The 18,787-nt window shown below is 47.9% G+C and overlaps 1 protein-coding gene across 2 annotated transcripts in view; it reads left to right on the top strand.

Annotated features, from left to right (window-relative positions):
* The window catches only part of LOC136300182 (vascular endothelial growth factor receptor kdr-like), a 129,746-nt gene extending 112,410 nt beyond the window's left edge, over window positions 1-17,336 (top strand). For both annotated transcript variants that reach the window (XM_066202391.1, XM_066202390.1), the window contains exons 27-30: window positions 174-298; window positions 535-613; window positions 3,175-3,269; window positions 12,038-17,336. In XM_066202391.1, the coding sequence (XP_066058488.1) occupies window positions 174-298; window positions 535-613; window positions 3,175-3,269; window positions 12,038-12,242 (504 nt within the window). In that variant the 3' untranslated portion in view covers window positions 12,243-17,336. The remainder of the gene's footprint in view (window positions 1-173; window positions 299-534; window positions 614-3,174; window positions 3,270-12,037) is intronic.
* The last annotated feature ends 1,451 nt before the right edge of the window (window positions 17,337-18,787 follow it).

Raw genomic sequence — 18,787 nt, 5'->3', positions numbered from 1 at the left:
AGGCTGTGAGGAACATGATAATCACCTTGAACAAACATCACATTTAAGTTAAAACACAATTTAGTCCTTTCTCATCACAAAGCTCTGTAGGATGCAATAACCTCCCACATCTGAGACGCAGCACAAAATGAACTTTACCAGCTTTGTGCTCTTTTCTGTTGTTAATTTCTCAGGATGGCAAAGACTACATTCCACTGAACATCACCTTGTGTCCAGATGGAGAATCCAGCTCCAAAACCTGCCCTGTGGAAGAAACCTTGAACAACGGAGTGAATCGCTGGAGCGCCGTGGAAACTGGGTGAGAAAAGCAGAAAAGGGTGGGAGGGAAAAGAAACATTTCCCTGTCTGCTGTCCTGCCTTAATATGGCTGGTGAAAGGATCAGACAAATGCGTCAGGGTGTTGGTTATTAGGTACAAGAGGTGACAAAAGAGAAGTGGTCCAGGAGACTGGGCTGTGTGAGGATGTAACTGAGCTACAACTGGTGCAGCATCTGCCTGGGTTTTCTGCTGACCCCTGGACTTTCCTGCTTTCAGTAACAGCAGCAAGAAGAGACCCCTGAGTGTGAAGACATTTGATGAGGTGCCAGTGGAAAAGGAGAAAGTGATGCATGAGGTAAGAGAGGTGGCTGCATCCTTCCCCAGCAGGTTCACAGATCACTCGGCAGCAGCTCCACAAACACTCAGCAGAGCTGCTGGAATCTGTTTGGTAGGAGAGAACTTTAAATCAGGCAGAAGATTTCGCTCTGGCATCTCACACCCAGGGCTGTGTGACAACAAAGAGGGACCTGCATTTCTCTTAACAAAAAACTTAAAGAGCAGCTCACGTGTGATTGCCCTGGCTTTGGTATGGCTACAGGGATTTATATTACATACTTCAAGATGTTTTTCCACCATAAGGAAGTGGCAGCTCTTGAAATGACGCTCTTTGAGGGAGATGTGTCCAGAACTCGTTCTGGCTGGCCAAGACAGCCAATCACTTGGTGGGGGTGAAGGTGTTCAGTTGTGGGTAGACAAGAACAAGATTCAAGATCCTGGTCTTGATTCACACAATGGGCTTTAACCCTGGATTCTCCTCACTGCGAGTGAATGTAGTTATTGCCATTTTACTGCCATTGCAGGGTGGGAGAGTGTTAAAGGGTTTAATTTTCCCTCCAGGGGAAAACAAAGGCTCATTTGGTTACAGAGTGAGGGTTCTGCTCGTTGGCTTCCTCTGAAGTTATGGGTTGGATTTTCTTATTTTAAAAATCCCCAGGAGCAGCTCCTGAATTCCCTCTGAGGTGCAGGCAGCCCCTGACTGCAGCCCCGTGTGCTGTCCCCACCTGCCGCCCCCATGGCACCTCCTGTGTCCCTGAGGAGGGCCCTCTGCAATGCACAAATGCTCCAGGTGAATCGGAATGTGGGGAGGAAGCCTGAAACCCTCAGGAATCCTCCTGCCACAGGAGGAGAAGTCTCAGGTGGTGAGGAGCAGCAAAGGAAAGGCTCCAGCTGAGGGACAGAGCCGTTCCTCAGAGCAGCTCCCTTGGGAAGGCTCAAGTCTCCAGCTCCAACTTGTCCTGGAGATGTTTCATGTCCTGACAAATACGGCTTATTTCTCATTTGTTCTCTGCTGAGCACAAACCAGGGGCCATTATTGCCTTGCGTTTTCCATTCAGGTGGAATTCCTGCCTCTATATGGGTGCATCTCAGGGATTCGAAGGCTCAGAAATTTCCCTGGTTCCTGCATCTTCCCTCTTGCAGGATAAAATCTGTCCCTGTGAATCACACGAAGACATTTGCTAGATCATTGCAGTCTCAAGAGATTATTGCTGCCAGCATGAGCATTACCTCCCTAAGAGCTCCCTGTTTGTGGCATTTTCAAACACATGAAGGGGGAGGGGGGAAAGTTTCCAAACAGGGTGATAATACATCAAGAGCTCAGAAATAAACGTGCTGTTTCAACAAGGATCTTTTCAATCAAAATCGGTGTGTGGTCTGCTTTTGGACAAAGTAAGCGTACTTTGCTTATTGAAGTTTTCTTAATTATCATCCCTGAATAGTCATTAGGTCATTATTTCAAAGAGCTGCCCGGAGCTCTCCAAGTGCTCCAGCACACCTTCCTGCCATTGTGCCATTATCTGCAATCTCTGTGGAGATGTGGAAGCAAAACGCAGAGCAGCCCCCAGATAAACCATTCCTAGACCTCGTGTTTGAAGGGGAAACAGCCAAGATAAAATCCAGAGACAAGCTGGCTTTTGCTGAGGGTTTGACAGACCTCATTAATTCAGGATTTCACTTCGTACCTTTTAAACTCACTTACAAACTGATCTTGTTAACAACTGAGAGATGACCAGAGCATGTTTTAAAAGGCTTTTTCTTGTTATTTTTTTGTTTGATAATTTTTTTTTGATCAGTTTGACTGGTGAAATAAGACTAGGTAGAGTTTCTCTTCTATGTTGAGGGCTTTTGCTGTCTTGGTTCTGACAAATGCACAGATGTGCAACTTTCCAGCATCACAAAATGTTTCAAATGCAAAGAAACACCCAGAGCATTTAATATTATTAAACTACTCGAAATGAGCACTGTGTACTGGTATAAACTGAGCACAAAGTTTAACTGCAGCCTCGAGACCCAGCTTTAAGGGCAGCAGAATCACAACCCCAACTGTAATCAAGACAGTTTTGTTGGACAGCTCATAAAAAAAAAATCCATAAAGGCCAGAGCCATCTATCTTTACAGAGCATTTGCATTTACAGAACGCTGCAGAACTTCCACTTCCTTCAGATCCCAGTGTTTCTAATTGTGTATTTCCAGTGGGTATTTAAGGAGCTTTTCCTCGGAGGAGCCCAGCCAGAATTCGTGGATATATTCTTTATGAATCTCAGTCTATTCATATCTCAGCTATCCTACGTGCATGGTGCCCATATGTCATGCTTAATAGCAGTTTCAAATTTGAAAATGTCAAATTATTTTTTGATATGCTCATTTTAAGGGTGCTCTTTGGAAAGGCAGATCAAAAACTTTAATGTCAGAAAAACGAGGGAAACGTTCCCAGGCTCCAGAGCAGCGTTATGGGGAACACTTGGATAAAAATTGATAACACAGGCCTTGATCAAAGAATATCCTGAAGGGTTGGTGGCTCCTAGAGCAGTCCCAGGTTCCAGAAATCCCTGACGTTCCCTTCCTTTTGCTCCTCAGGAGTCTGACAGTGGGATGGTGCTGACCTCGGATGAGATAAAAAGCCCCAAGAGGTTGGAAATCCGTTCCTGGCCCTATGGGATCATGGCTCTGGCGTGAGTACTCTGAGGGAATTCTTTTTCAGGCAGCTCTTCCTTTCAGAGAAATGCTTGTGAAATTTGCAGTTTTGTTTCTGCTGCCAGAAGGAAACCTCTGGATATGCAGGCAAGCTAAGAGCCGATGAACTCTGAATTTCAGCCCCACAAACAAAAAACCTCCGCACTGTGTTTGAAGATCAAGGGGCAGCAGATTCTGCAAACGGGAAATGATAGGAGGGAAAAATGAGAATACAGAGGTCTAATTTAGCTGTGTGTTCACTGCCTCCCCAGTGTTCTCTCCTCGTGATGGAGCAAGGTTTGAAGATCTTGATTCATTAATCCAAAAGCTGACGTTTGTAATTATACCAGTGTGTGTATTTAACTCAGACAGAAGGAGTGGCATCTTTGCAGCTCATGGGATGTGAGTAAACTTCAAATGTGCGTAGCAAAGAGCAGTCCAAGCAGCGCCTTTACCAGAGCCCTGACTGCTGCATTTGCTTCATCATCACTGTGAGACAGAACTGCAGAGAATTCCCTGAATCCCACCACCTCCGTGATCCCCGGGTTGTGTTGTTCACACCTGGTTTACAAACAGAGGCTGGGGCAGGGTTTGCTGGATGTCTGTCCACTCACAGTACAATACAGAAGAATAAAAGCAGATTTTTAGCTTTTTGTATTTCAGTGACAACCACACAGGCAGAGGTGACCCAATAGGGAAAAACTTCCTAACAACAGTAACCCATTTTACTGATTCAAATGCCAACAGGTGGAATTTCAAAGAATAGCTGCCCAAATTATTAAAAAATAATTATGCAGCAATTAATTCCTTGTCTATTCAGTTAATTAAACTAATTACAACTTGCCTAGAGTTTCCTCTGAAATCCACTGAGATTTGTGTGAGTTTTCTCTGTACTGAGGAACTCCATGGCCTTTCCCAGCAGAGCAGTTGCTTGTTCTACACCAGGTCACCCCTTTTCTGCATTAAAGAGAAATGAGGGATGAGAAGAAGCCTGGTGCAGCCCTGGATATTCTGGGAGAGTTCCCAGGACAGTTCCCGTGGTCAGAGTGTGGCAGTTTTGGAGGGGTTGACTCTCACTCGGAGACAAAAGCAGATGGAAAGGTTTTTGCCTGGTCCTTTGATGCCTTAAAAGCATCAATTCCTTGATGCTTGAAGGCAGGAAAGGAGGAAAAGGGAGAAGAGGAGGAAAAGGGAGAGGCTTTCATAAGGAAAGGTGGACAGCACTAACAGAATGCTGTGGATTGTCCTGGATGGAGCGTGGCCTCAGCAATGTTGTTGCCCAGCTGTATTTCCCCTGTAGCAGTGTTCCAGGGCTGGACCCGATGGGATTAGCCGAGATCCCGATCCGTTTCCATGTTTTTATCCCCTGCACGCACCCAGAGCGTTCCTGCCAGCACAATCCATTGCTATGGAGACCAAATGGCAGCAGCTCTGCAAACAGGAGCTCAAATGTCAGGAGCTGCATTGCTGTGATGCTTTACCTGGGCCGATTCTCCTCTTTCCTGCGTGATGTCACGTTGGCACGAATCCAGCACTCACACAGCAGCCTCCCTGGTGGGATTTCTGCCTCTGAGGATTTCTGTCACTCACCCCTGACAGCTTTTCCCTCTTGCATTTCTCCCGTTTGGATAAAGAGTTGGTTCCCTCTCTGCCCCTCCCAGGCTTTCTCCTGAAAATCTGAAAAGTCCACGTCCAGTCAGATGCAGAAAGACAAAAATTCCGTAACAGCCTGCCCTTTGGAGATTTCCAGGAAAAGCTGGACTGCTATCAGGGCCACTGGGAGTGGGTGTGAGGCTGTGTGGGGCAGAATCCCAGCCGGACCCCACCACCTGGGCTCTCCCCACTTCCACTCCGCACGGAGCACGAGGCTCCTGAGCCTTTCTGTGCCAGGCAGGCCCTCAGGCCACCCCAGCAGAGCCTGCAGTGAGCTGTGCTGTTGTCTCCTGCTTCCCAGGGCACCCACACACGTGTGGCTTTCCCCGGCCCTGAGTGTCGGAGGTGCAGCTGAGAAAGCTTTTTTTGCCGGCTGCCTTTCGTTGCCTTTTGAATCTTGCAGACCCTCAATGGCACAAAGAGCGGTGTCAGCGGTGCAGAGCACCCCAAAGCCTTCTCGTCTGAGGACAGGACACCCCTGGGTGCTCCTGCACTGATAAGGGGACAAACAAGGCTCCAAAGCCTGTGGAATAATCTAGAGAGGTCAGGAGGGAGTGCGGGTTTAACAGGGGAGATAAAGTCACCCTTGTTAACTGTGTATCTCTCTCGATCAAAAACATTTACCCTGGATCCTTTTCAAAGTCTTTCTTTTGTAAAACAAAACTCTTCAAAGGCTTAGCATGTTTTCTAAACCAGGGTGGCTGCATTTATTATTTTTGCCAAAATCTCGCTGTTTATTTGTCCCGCATTCATTCCTCTGCTGAGTTTAAAATTCGCCAACAGCACACACCATGGAGTGTCAGTGTCAAGAGTTCAGTGAGGATGAACCTGATGCTCTGGGCCTGGGCTCACTGTCAGGCTGGACGAAGCAGGTCTGAGCTTTTCCTCCTGTTAAAATAGAGCAGGGAAGTTGTGAGTATTTTATGCTGCTGAAATAGAAAGTCCCAGCAGTAGCTGCGGTGAGGGATGGGAAGATTGACTGGGATAACAACACTGGAATCAGCATTCAGGGGAGCACAGGGAGCACAGAGGGATTTAATGATAGGATGACTCTGGTGTCAGGTTCCGTCTCATAATATTATCAGGCTACTGCCAAGCACTGCTTTAAAATCCTCCCAGAGACTCTATAATCAAGTTGTTGTTGAAGATGACAAAAGGTTGGGTATCTGCTCAGCTGTCCTCCCCCGGCTCTTCCCCTTCTCCCCCCAAACCCAATTATCCTCCGTTGCTCAGAAATCCCTGGTCTGGTTCTGGCCCAGGCCCACGAGATCAGTTGAGGCTCAGCTGATCCACTCTGGGCTCTGGATGCTGCATCCACATCCCATCACTGAGGGCTCTGCCAAGACAAGCTGGGCCCGAGGCGAGGCAGGAATACTGGAACGATGGATTTTGCTCAGGAGCAGCAGGCATTCATGTCCAAACACAAAGCACACAACAAAAATACAGCCAGGATTGGGCTGCAATCCTTTCTCACCTTCTCAGAGGAACGAGACATGGAAACATGTTTGCTCCAGGGCAGAATGGGGCTCAGAAATAATAAATACATTTATTGTTGTGTCGTGCAGCACCTTGCACTATTACCTGAGCTGAGCTCTCCAAACTAGAACTTGGAATGAGCAGCCGCTCGGGAGTTATGTAAAGCACTTTTTTTCAAGGATTATGCACTGTGCTGACAGTAGCAAGGACTGGAAGGGGAATTGTGAGAGGCTGTGGATTTTTGACTGCAGTGATTTCCATCCCACTGCTTTTGGGCAGGGACAGCCGAGCAGCCTGGCCACACGTGTGAGGGGACACGAGGGTGGCTTTGGCCTGGGAAAACTTTATTTACCTGCACTTTGTGTTTCAAAGTGCTTCCAAACAATGAATTCCTGAGCCCAACCCCTGGGGTTCTCCTTGCCAGCAGAATCCTGATGCACTGGTGCTGCCAGAGGGGAGCCCAGGATGAAATGCCTCCTGCACAGCACTCAGTTGAAAATGTATTAAAGCAAACTGTGAATCAGTCACAGCTACCAGAATGAAAAAAAAATAAATTAAAAAAACCCCTTTTATTTCTTTAATTGCAGAAAAATTAAACTAAAAAATATAAACACTCTTACACTGAGCCTCATTAAACACCTTTGAAATCTCCTACAAAGCCCCGAAGCTCCTACATGTTATTAGGAGATGTAGTCATGAGACAAACTGCTCTACTTGGCAGCAACCGGCCCAATTTCTCATCTTTCCCTAAACACGGCTTCTGAACATGGCCAGGTTTCCTACACGGCCAGAAAAGTCCGTTAGTTTTTCCTACTGAGAGCAAAATACTTGGGTTTCTTATTGCAGAGCAGTAGGAGCTGCTGCACTTGGGGCTGGGATCCCTCGCTGCTCAGGGTGATTTTCCTGCGGCCATCCTCCTTTCTCCACAGTCCTCTTCAAGTCATTGACCCCAAAATTTGGATTAACGGGAGCTGGCTCCCTCTCACATAAAATAAACAGCTCCACTAATGGTTTCCCAGCTCTCTGATGATTTCAGGGTTTTTCTACCTCCAAAATCTCTGGTTTGTACAGTAGGAAGAAAAAGCCTCCGTAGGTCACTCAGGCCTTCAAGCTACTGCAGGATTATCCTCTGTGGTATCTTCTAAACAATGCTGGCACCTTCAGAAAACTGAAAAGGTTGTGGATGATTACTTAATATTCAGGCTGTGTCCCCAAAGAGAACGCTGTGTGCAAGGACAAATGAGCTCTCGGGTGGTCACTGCAATGGGTGACAAGTGTGGGTCAGTGGGCAGCTGAATTCCAGCCGAGTGTTGTGGTGTTCCCACCCTGCTCCTGGGCCCTGCTGGGAGCACTGGCAGGGGAGCCTGGGCTGGGACAGATTTATCCACCCTGAGCATCGCTGCTGGGCTCCCACAGCACTGCAGGGTCGGAGCAGTGAGGAAACACCTCATGGGTAGGGCAGGAGAAGCCCTGACCCGAGGAATGGCCAGCTTTTAATGAAATCACTTCATTACACAACCATTAGTGGTTTCTGGAGCTGCACAAGTGTGTGATTAATCCAATCCAACTCCTCCAGTCAGGGAATGTCGGTTGGGAGCCCAGGGAGAAGGTCTCTGCTTCACACTGGGCAGGCCAGGTGGCCCAGGCCATAAAGGGGATTTTGGGGTGCCCTGGAGCCCCAAGCACTGGCCCCACCTGGGGCAGGGCTGGGCTCTGAGGAGCTGGGGCAGTTTCTGAGGGGCCAAGGACGGATGGAAAAGGGATGAGCAGCCTCGTGCCCAGGAGCAGCGTCTGCACAGGCACAGCAGGCACAAGTGTCAGGGACGGCAGCATGGAAGGGAAAAATGCCAAGCCCCATGGAGGGTGTTTTTCCTCTCATGGAGGGACCGTTTTTGACAGTTCTGGCTTCTTTTTCTCTGCTGAGGTCAGGATTAATACACCGGAGTCACAGTTTCGTGTTCAGTCTCGAATGTTTATTATTTCTTATCTATTTACAGACTCACGAGCCGTGAGCTCAATTTAACAAGTTAGAGAAATGAGGTAAAATGGAGAGCCTCTAACCTTTCCTAAGGTTATTTAAGTGCTAATTACCCAATAATGAGGTGGCACCTGTATTATTTATATTTTTGACCCAATAATGACCACCCAAGGCCCGCAATGCAGACCTTTTTCACCCAATTACAGAAAACCACCCAAACCCATGAAGAAGAAGGAGGTGAAAAAAAAAAACAAACTTAGACAACCACTTAAATCTCCTATATGACTTCACACACATTGCTGTATATTAAAATCATAAAATCTAAGTTTCTAGGATTTCAACAGAGCTCTGAGGGGCTGGGGCAGTTTCTGAGGGGCCAAGGACGGATGGAAAAGGGATGAGCAGCCTCGTGCCCAGGAGCAGCGTCTGCACAGGCACAGCAGGCACAAGTGTCAGGGACGGCAGCATGGAAGGGAAAAAAGCAAAGCCCCTTGGAGAGCTTTCATTAGGAAGTGCATTTAGATGAATAGTACTGGAAGTTAATTGCATTTTGGTCTGCCATTAGATAGCAAGTGACACGACTTCCTCCTGACCGAACCCCTCAGCTTTCTGTCTTTGGAGCAGAGATGGCAGCATCCAGGAGTCCTCCAAACCCCAGCCTGATTCCAGCACCAGGCAGAGTTATCCCCAGATATCCAATCTCCTGACCCACGGGGGCAGGAACCCAGCAGGAACACTTGCTGGGAGTCCACAGGGGGCTGAAAATTTCCCCTTGTGTGGCCAAACCAAACCCTGATAACTCAGAGGTATGCAGGCTGGGGGCCAAATTAAGCGGGTAACTCTCAATCTTCTCCCTGTCTCCAGTTACGACTTTAATACCCGGCCAGGTGGAAGCCAGAGCATCCATGGAATTGTCTGACACGAGTCAGTGGAACTGAGCAACGAAAAGAGGATTCCATAAATAGTGAGGCAAAGTTGTGGTTGCACTGCTCATGTCAGGGAGGAGTTTATCTGCAGACAAACTGTTTGTGTAGAGAATGGACAGATGCCAAACCTGTAGCATACATGAGGAGTTTCCACTCAAGTGTCTCTCTGGACAGTGAGGAAAAACTCAGTGGTGAAAGCAAAGGGTGCTACACTTTCTGTGGAAGTTCTCAGGGTTGTTATTTATTTTAGTATTTCTGCTCTGCCACTCCGCAGGTTTGGTTTCAATGCCTTGTGCAGGCCTGAAAGCACAGAAGCAGCAGCTTTCTTCTATAAACTCTGCAGCAGTCACAGAAGCTCATTCCAGACATGCTGGGCTGGCTCTTACAGCTCAGGCTCGCTTTTTAAAGCCGGAGATGCAAACCTGCCGTGGAGAGCCAGCCCAGAACCCTGAATTCACCCTAAATCGATCAGCCCGTGTCTCAGTGCAGCTGATCAGAGCTGCAGCTGTGTGTTGTGTCTGAATTTGGCTGCACAGGAGCTTCATGACTGATGCACAGACCATCCCCACACATCCCCCCAGAGCAGAGAGCTGCAGTTAGACAATTCACAGGTGGAGCCTACAGGCTGTTCCTGTGGCTGTGCAAGGAGCAGAAACCAGTGTTCTACTCCAGCCAGTGCTCTGAACACCTGGGGTCTTTCCAGAACCAGCAAACATTTTAATATTTAATTTATTTTTTTTTTTTTAATATAGTGACACTGGTTCTGTCAGCCAGTGACAATATCTGCAGCTTGTGGGAAACGTGAAGCTTTTGACAGGGTCCACATTCAGAGGCAAGAGAGCACAACTCGTAAAGTCCCAGCAGCAGAAGCCAGCAGGGCAGATTTACCCTCTCCAGCTGAAAGCAGCTCTGTGTGGCCATCCAGCCTGCTCTCTCTGCTCTACCATCCCAGAACATGGCACACACACAGTTCCTGTCCTGGATCTGCTCTTTTCCTAGTCGTGGCTTTTGCTGCCCTCCCTCCAGTGGCTGTGCCTGGCTCCTGGCTGTGGGTTTGTTCCCTGGAGCAGGAACCGGCTCTGCTTTCTTCCTAAAGCACCCCAGTGAGCAAATGAGCAGCTGCTGGGGCCTGGAAGCACTGCAGAAGTGCCAGTAAAATGAGTGCAATGAATTCTACAATTATTGGATGAACTGTTGACTGTTCAGATTTGGTTTAGGGTCATTAAAATGTAACTTTATCCTACTTCAAACACGTATGAAGTACACACACAAGGTCCTTGGGCACTGCCTGATTTTTGATTCTCCCAGGGACTTTCAAGTCATTCTGAGCTGAGAACTGAGTGGTTCTGTGACGAGTCTGTGACTGAGGCTCCTCCCCAGGAGCTGCAGTTAAAGGCTCCTGAGCAAAGTGCAGCAGCTCAAAAGCCTCTCTCATGCTGGAATCCTTTGGAGAGCCCCACAATTATCCAGAAATGAATTGCTCAGAAACCAAGGCTGACAGAACATAATTTTTAAGGCAGCCTGTGACAGGAAGAACCTTTTGAGCTCTCCTCAACCCTTGAGATCACCTTGTGATACAAATCTTCTCAGGGTTCTCCTGCTTTTAACCCTGAGGCTGCTCCATGTGGTGGAAGTTGCTCCGTCCCACCCTCCATCACCTGGAACAAGGGCAGACAGAGACAAAAGCAGCTGGAACGCTGCAAAACGCTGCCCTTCACCAGCCCCTGGGTCAGGAACGGTAAAGGGCTGGGGAATATCGAAGGGATTCTGCCCTGCCCTGCCTGAGCGTGTTCAGCACACACTCTCGCTTTCAGTAGCGGTTTAAATTAGAGCCTGTCAGAGATTATTCAGTATTTCATCCCTTATCATGCTTCAAGAAAAGTCATAGCCTTCGGTTCTGCTTTCAGAAAAGTCAAATTTTTACTGACCTGTGTCAGAACAATGAGGGAGGATATTACTGTGTGTCCAGGACAGGTGCCTGTACAAGTAAGAGATCTGTAGTGCACCAAGATGTGGTGAGCTGAAAGGACAGGGCAGCAGAGCAGGAATTACTCCCAAATCTACTTTTAAAACACAGAGTTATTTAAAATACCTATCTCAGATCCAGCGGCTGTCAAAATGTCACTGTCTTACAGGGTACCATTGGGGTAAATTGATATTTTTAGATATTTTCTTCTTAAAGAAATGCTTGATATAGGTTAAGATGTGGTCAGAGTGTAATGAACCACGTGTAAATGTGTCAGTCTCTGAGGGTCCAGCCTTCGCAGAGAAGTGGCAAAAATTAATTAGCGAGACTGCTCTTCAGAGGTGTTTTGTAAAGCAAAATAAGGAAAAATATCAAAATAATAAATGTTACTGAAAACAAAAGATAAGCCAGGCACAGGTGTCTGAGAAACCTCTGACACCTCGTTAAAACATTCCAAAAATCCTTTTTCTTTCTTTGGGCCCCTTCCTAAATACTGAATGTTTTAGGAGGGACAATCTGGCTTGCAGCCAACAGAGAGATACAGGGTTTGAAGAGCAGTGACAAGGTCCAATAGATGCTTATCTCTTGGCCCTGAGCCAGTTACTGCCAGGAGGGGATGGAAAGATCCAGGTAAGCTTCCTAAAATGTCTAGAGGTAAACTGAAACTCCTTCCCTCTTTGGAAACACCTGCTGGGGGTGTGGGCTGCATTACCACAACCGTTAATTACGGAGCCAGGGTGGATCCATCCCAATGTTTGTTCCCAACAGGAGGAGAGCTGTCAGCAGGAGCAAGGAGTCCATCCTGTCTGACCACGAGACTGTCAAGTACCAGCCGGCAGTGCAGGTGGAAGAGGACACCATGGACTTCCCCCTGGAAGACTCTGTCCTGCTGCCCATGGATCCCAACCTGGAATGCCACAGCCCTCCCCCGGATTACAACTCCGTCATCCACTACTCGGCCCCCCCAGTGTAACCGTGCCCCAGCCCAGGCTGCACCTCAGCCGTGCCGGGGGCGGCTGTGCCCCCAGAGCCTGTGAGACAGGCAATTCTGCCGGCAGAATGCTTCATGTGTTTCTTCTGGCACGTCTCCAGTGTGATTAGAAACCATTTCAGAGCATCTTCTCTCCTCTCTTTAAAGGCCTGCTGCAAGATGTGCAGTGAATTAATAACGTTCTGTCTGTCCGAGCCGTGGTGGGAGCTGTAACCCCGAACTGCTGCCGCTCCTTCCCCCCGGCTGGGGCCGTTCGTTGGCACTGGCAGATCCACAGGTTCCTGCATTCCCATTTCTCTCCGCGAGGGTCATGCCAAGCTGGGTGGGAACACAAGATTCAAGCTGCTGGCCCTGACGCATCCTGCAGGGACTCCCTGCTGTCAGGGATCTGTTGAAAACAGCAGCCACACAGGAGTGTTCTGGGCTTGGAGGAAAGCTGAAATTGAAACACCCTTCCCAACTTGGGATTTCTCCTCCTGTAAATATTGCTGCAATATTTTGCAATCCGAGCTATTTTTGGTTGCAGTTTGGATTTAATAATTTCCACTGGCCAGAGGATACACTCCTAAAGAGGGCATGGCCCAGAGCAAGCTGGAAGTGCTCGTGTGCCTTCTTTTTTGGGCCAGCAGGGCACACAGGGTGGATAAATCTGATGCCCTGGGCTTTCCCTTTGTTCAAACAGCAGTCAATTCCACAGACATGCAATAGGGAACCTTGCTGGGATGCATCTGTAATGGCTGCAAGGCAAAATCGCTGCCTTAAGTAAGAACCTTCCCGACTGAACCAGAATTTCCCAGCTCACACACACACACTTGTGTGAATGCACAGAAAACTCCCATTACCAGCACGAGGGGTACACAGAAACTCACACACACCCTTGGGGCACCGGCAGGGCAGCAGAATTTTTATGTCTCCTTTCTGCACACAGGCTATTTACTAAAACAACACACAAAACACAAAAAAAAGCATTTCCTCTGGATTCTGTGGCCGGTGCCCAAGGGTTGGACCCTGGGGACACTCTCCCTGTTAAGCTGCAAACCCATGTGACACACATTTATCTCTGGCTGCCTTGCCAAGGTAAATACTGTATCATATGCAAAGGCCTTCCTGGGTTCAGGGTAATTCAAAGCTTTTGTTGCATCCCGAAAGGATCAGGAATTCTCACAAGCGAGACCTTCGCAGTGGGTTTGCCCTGCCCTAGAGCTGCGTGTGGCAGGGACTGTTACAGCTGTGCCCTGTGCGCCCTGTGCACCATCACAGCAGCCTCACAAATCAGCAAATAATCCTTAGCCTTTCATGGGCTCTGTAACAATCTGAGTTGGCTTTAAAACTTAGCAATGGCAAGATCTCCAGGTTGCGAGGAGAAACAACCAGGGTGAGCAAGATGTTCACTGACAGCGAGGGCTGAAATTCCCGAGTTACAAACTGATCCGTGAATGGCTCCCTGTGCAGCTTCCTCCAAGCTCCGCACAACCCTTCCCTTTTCTTCCTTGATTTGACTTCTTCAGCAGAAAAAGAATCTTTCCCCATGATTCAGACTCGAGGGGGGTGAAACCCAAGCCTTGCAAAACGATGATGTTACCTTGGCGAAGACAGCTGCACACCCTCGCAGCAGCCAAGGGAGTTTCCTGCATGAGTGCCTGCGGTGGGCTACGCTGAAGGAATCACAAACGAGCCTCAGGTATTGTCAAAGGGGAAAACGGATCTCCAAACCCCACACCACGTTAACTGTGAACTCCCAAGCGTCTGAAGGGTGGGCTCTGGGGAGCTGCACTGCTTCTTCTCCTTGACTTCAGAGTTGCTCATTAATCACCTGCAGTCCCTCCCGAGCCCCCTGCTCGTAGCGCACCTGCAGACAGGTGTGGGCTGTAGTTGCTTTATGGTCCTTTTGCACTGCTTTGTATTTTAGTACCTTTGTATGAAGTAGAGCCGGTCAGAGAAGAGAAGAAACTACTGGGAAAGAATTCCCATGAGCCCCGGGAAGCTCACTGGATTGGTTTTTTCATCAAGCACTATCAGCCATCTACAGCTCTGATCAAGTAATCAATCAGTTCTTGTGGGAATAAATTATTGATGAGGCAAAGGAAAAGAAGGTGCGGACAGTGTGTGTGGCCCTGCTGTTGATGGCCTCAGCCGGAGATGTTTGTCACTGCACCTTGAGCTGGAGGGTGAGAACGCGGCGCTGAAAAACCTTCACTGAGGAACTTTGAGACGTGGGAACAAACCCTGCCCGTGTGCTCTGCGTCCTGAGGAGGAACGGGAAGCCGTGCTGGGTGAGCCGGGCACGTGGCCTCCCCTTGTCTGGAGGATGAGCGGAGGGGTTTCTCCAGGAGCAGAGGCACAGGAGGGCGTTTGGGGAGCAGAACCCAGCGGACTGAGGGGGGCCAGGGCCCCTCTGGCTCCCAGTAACAAACATCAGCCCTGCTGTGCCCCCTGAGGTGGGGAAACAGGGCACAGGCTGCGGTGTTTGTTTGAACCCCTGCTTGCACTGGCAGCCCCAAACCTGAGGGCTCCTCTGCGGAGTCCTGAGCACATCCAGCGATGGAAGGGACTGACTGATGTTTGGGCAGCTGTTTCCAATGTTAATGAGCGGAAGATTTTTTTTTTTCTCCCCTCCTTATAGTAAATGTAACAAGCAAAAGTATTGCCTAAAAAAAGTATTATTGAACGTATTTTATTTACTAATATTTCGTTTGTCCTTCTCTCACCTCCCCTAATTTAATTATTGTTCTCTTCTTCCAACGATGTATATAGTGTATCCTGTAGCAACAAATACAGTAATTCATTTATATGGTAATATTTGTAACGTTTTAGCTCAGAAAGAAAGAAATACCCAGATGTAACAGAGCTGAGTATTGTACTAAACATTTCACTAATGCTTGCAGGCCAGGCTCCAGTTTACAGTGCCCCACTAGTGCCGTGGCACAGCAGCTCTCTTGGCTGGGAGTGTCTCTGCCTCTCACTTCTTCTCCACATTGTTTAGTTTCAGTCAGGAAACAGGAATCTGGAGGAATTTGGCAGGTTTGTCTCATTCCTGGAAGCGTCACCATGTGCGGCTCGTGTTAAAGGTGAGGGATTTCCGCTGCCTGGATTTTCATTGGAGGCCGGTGGGTTGGCTAGAGGATCAGAAGGGGTCAATGGTTGTAATGATGTGATGTTTATTATTTTTTCAGACTTCTCAGGGATTCTTACTCAACTCCTGTCTGCCAGCTGCTTTGTCTAACCTGAGCTCAGTGGGACCTGTGTTAACATGTACCTTTGTTTCCTTTGATGGTGCTCACTCCTACTGGTTTTGTGCTCCTGGAGCCCAGGGAATCAGGGCAAAGGAGCTCAGAGCTCTCCATGGAATTGTTTTGTCTCTTCTCCAACAACCAGCTCCCACTCCGGTGTCCAAGTGCCTTCACCCGCATGTTCTTGTTCAGGCTGGTGGTTGTAACGATCTCCTGGCTCCTCTTTTCTCCGCTTTTCATCTGTTTCTTGCTATTTGCTCTCCCAGTCCCTTTGGATTGCTTTGCTCTGCCTTTTCCATGAGATCAGGTATAGGATCATTCCACTGCTGTTTATCCTGTGCTTGCAGAGGCTCAACTAGATAATCTAAAGCAACGTTTTCACATTAAACCCTCAATATAATGCCAAGGAAAACTAGGTTATATTAGTTTGTCTGGAAGTCTCTTGGTGTCCTTCCCTGAATGGAGAAGCTTTTTTTATCTACTGATTTTTCAATGTTGGTGTGTGGAGCAAAATTAAGGCTGGTGACTGTGTGAGTCTGATCTTTCCCAGAGTCCTTTCCTCAAACAATGAGGTTTCTGTGAGGTTCTCCCAAGTTATCCCCACAAGAAGGGGATCCCCAGCAAGACGTGTCCCAAATATCTGCTTGGGCTCTCAAGGAAGTCAGATAAAACTCCAAGTCTGAGTAATGGTGTCAAACAAACCCCCTGACTGCTGCAGGTGAACACACTTGGGGCTCCTGCAGACCTCAGCTGCTCTGCTTGGCATCCCAGCGACACAAACCCTCCCTGCACTCACCTGGCGATGCCAGGGTGCCCCAGAGTATCCAGGTGTTTCCCCCAGTGGATTTGCTCTCCTGTTCACTGCAGGAATGTCAGTTGCCATGTGAGCCTGCAGCTGGCCAGGTTTATGATTGATCCCCTCACCGACCCTCCACGTGCTGCCTCACTTTGCAGATCCCACCTGGCCCATCCCAGCTCTGGGGATGTGAGCTGGGCTCCGGGATCCCTCAATCCCACCAGCACCAGGGAACGCACCAGGAACTCTGTGCCAGCAAACTGCTACAGAACAAGATAAGCATTAGATAAGCATTATCAGGTTTCCCTGAACGCAGGAATTGCTCAGGATCAGTATCACACTCACAGATCACACTAGAGGTTTTTTTCTTATCATGCGGTGAATGAAAAACACAAAAGGCAGCAATAATTCTTTTTTTCCTCCCTGAAAATGTGATGGCCAAACAGTGGGATCCGTTTTCCTGGGTTTTTACTACACCAGAAAAAGAACAGAAAGGATTTTGCCAAAGTCATGGCACCAGCACCATCTTACACAAGTAAAATCCAGGGAGGAGTTTGGGATTTGGCCCTCTCAGGACTCAGGCAGTGTACAGGGGACCGTGGAGGTGTTGAGCCCAAGCACTGGGTGGTTTGTTTGTCATTGTTATTTCCATTTTTGTGAACGTAGAATGGAAAATTTGCTGGCCTGGGTCAGTTGGGACCACAAGGGTTACAGGGAGAGCAATGTGGGATGCACTGAGCAGTGTTCTGCTCTCCTGGGAGCACTCAATTCATCTTTCCTTAGACCTTGAGTTGTCAAAGCAGCCCCTGAAAACTGGGAAAAAAAACAGTAACTTGGGACCTACAGAAATAAACTGAGGAAAACTGGGAAAAGCCAGGAACTTGGGATTTACAGAAATAAACCAAGTGCCATGTTCAAACCACCAAGGAATGTTTGTCTGCCGTGTTCCTGTCTGAAGAATGTATGCACTGAAAACAACGCTTTCTTATGTAGTCAAAAATTGTACTGTATCTATTAACCGAAAAAATAAAAAGATTCTATATTTATACAGCCCAGGGCTCCTTTGTGTCATCTCTTGGTTTGAAAAGTGTTGTCCTTGAAGCAGAATAAAAATAAATAATGCAACAGTTTTGAGAGATTTTTTTTTTTTTTTTTAAGGCATAGATCTCATCCAAATTTCTACAGGGGGTTCCAAAGTTAGGACAGAGGCTGCCACAGTCCTCAGAGGGAACTGCCCACTGCGTTTGCTCAAAAGATTCAAAGACCTCTGAAAAAAATGGGCAGTTTGCTGGAGAAATGCACCAAAGCGGCTGCTGCCCACGGAACACAGACGTTGTGTCTGGTTACTTCTAAAATGTCTCAATAAATGGGGCTGAGAGAGAAGAGTGAATCACAGTTCTGCCTCCTAAGGACAGCCCGTGGTCACCAAAGCGTGTCAGGCTGTGAAGATAATCTGCAGAGCACGAGGACACGTGGGGCTTGTTCAGCCTCAGAATTCCAGAGGTTGTGCTGGATTTGGCTTGCCATATTATTCTAAAAAGAACACCATTAAATAAATACTTCCCAATGCATTGCTGAATTCTCTTTTGAACAAACTCTGCACTGTTGAAACACGGAATATTCCATGCTCTCCATTTGTAGTGGAGGTTTAACATTCAGAATGCCAAGGGGAAAAAATCTCCCAGCTCCATCCAAATGCAGCAGACCTGCTGCCATTGTCCTCACCAGCTGGCTGGTTTTTCTGCACTACCATTCCCATCCCTCTTTCCACTTGGGTGGCACAGTGAGTAACTACCAGCAGAGAAAAAATGAGGTGGTTTTTTTTTAACATAGTGAAAAATACCACTTTCTACTCACAGCTTAAAATAAATACTGGTATTAGGAAACAAAAAAAAAAAAAAAGAAGTGTGTTAGAGTTTCAGAGCCATTCTTCCATTAGCAGCCCTGAAAGTTATCAAGCTGTGTATTTTGCCACTCACATTTAAAAACTATGAAGCACTCAAGTCACTTCAAACATTTTAGTTTCTCTTCATTCCCCGTTCCAAACAGTCCTAGAAATAAGTGTCTAAATTATACATGTCATTTGAAATGCAGCGATCTCCTTTCATCCCCGTAATGAGCAGGAACATTCTTCCCTGTGAACGGGAGGATGTTTCAGTTCCTTACGTAAGGCGTGAGTCACCCCCGGCCTTCCCGCGGAAACCGGCGGATCGGAGAGGGGAAGCAAAATATACAAAATTAACTCTGATTTGCTTTTAGCACTAAATGTGAATTATTAATCACACTCAGCTCGAGTTGCACTTGTGGGAGGGACCTTGCCACAGCAGGGCTTGGGAAGGAATTTGGGGAGAAGGGACAAGGTTGGGAATGCAGAAATGGGAGTTTTGCTCGGAGGTCTCGGCCAGCGGATGTAACTTCTCCATCTCTTACTCTTGCGTCGTGGAAAAGATTTCTGGTTTTACAGCAGCAGCACGTAGAGAGGCCGGGTCAGAAAATCTCAG

This window comes from Chamaea fasciata, unplaced genomic scaffold, assembly GCF_029207755.1.
Source record: "Chamaea fasciata isolate MVZ Bird 193981 ecotype frontalis unplaced genomic scaffold, bChaFas1.0.hap1 SCAF_22, whole genome shotgun sequence".
In the NCBI taxonomy this organism is placed as follows: Eukaryota; Metazoa; Chordata; class Aves; order Passeriformes; family Sylviidae; genus Chamaea; species Chamaea fasciata.
This window is presented reverse-complemented; position numbering and strand designations above follow the sequence as displayed.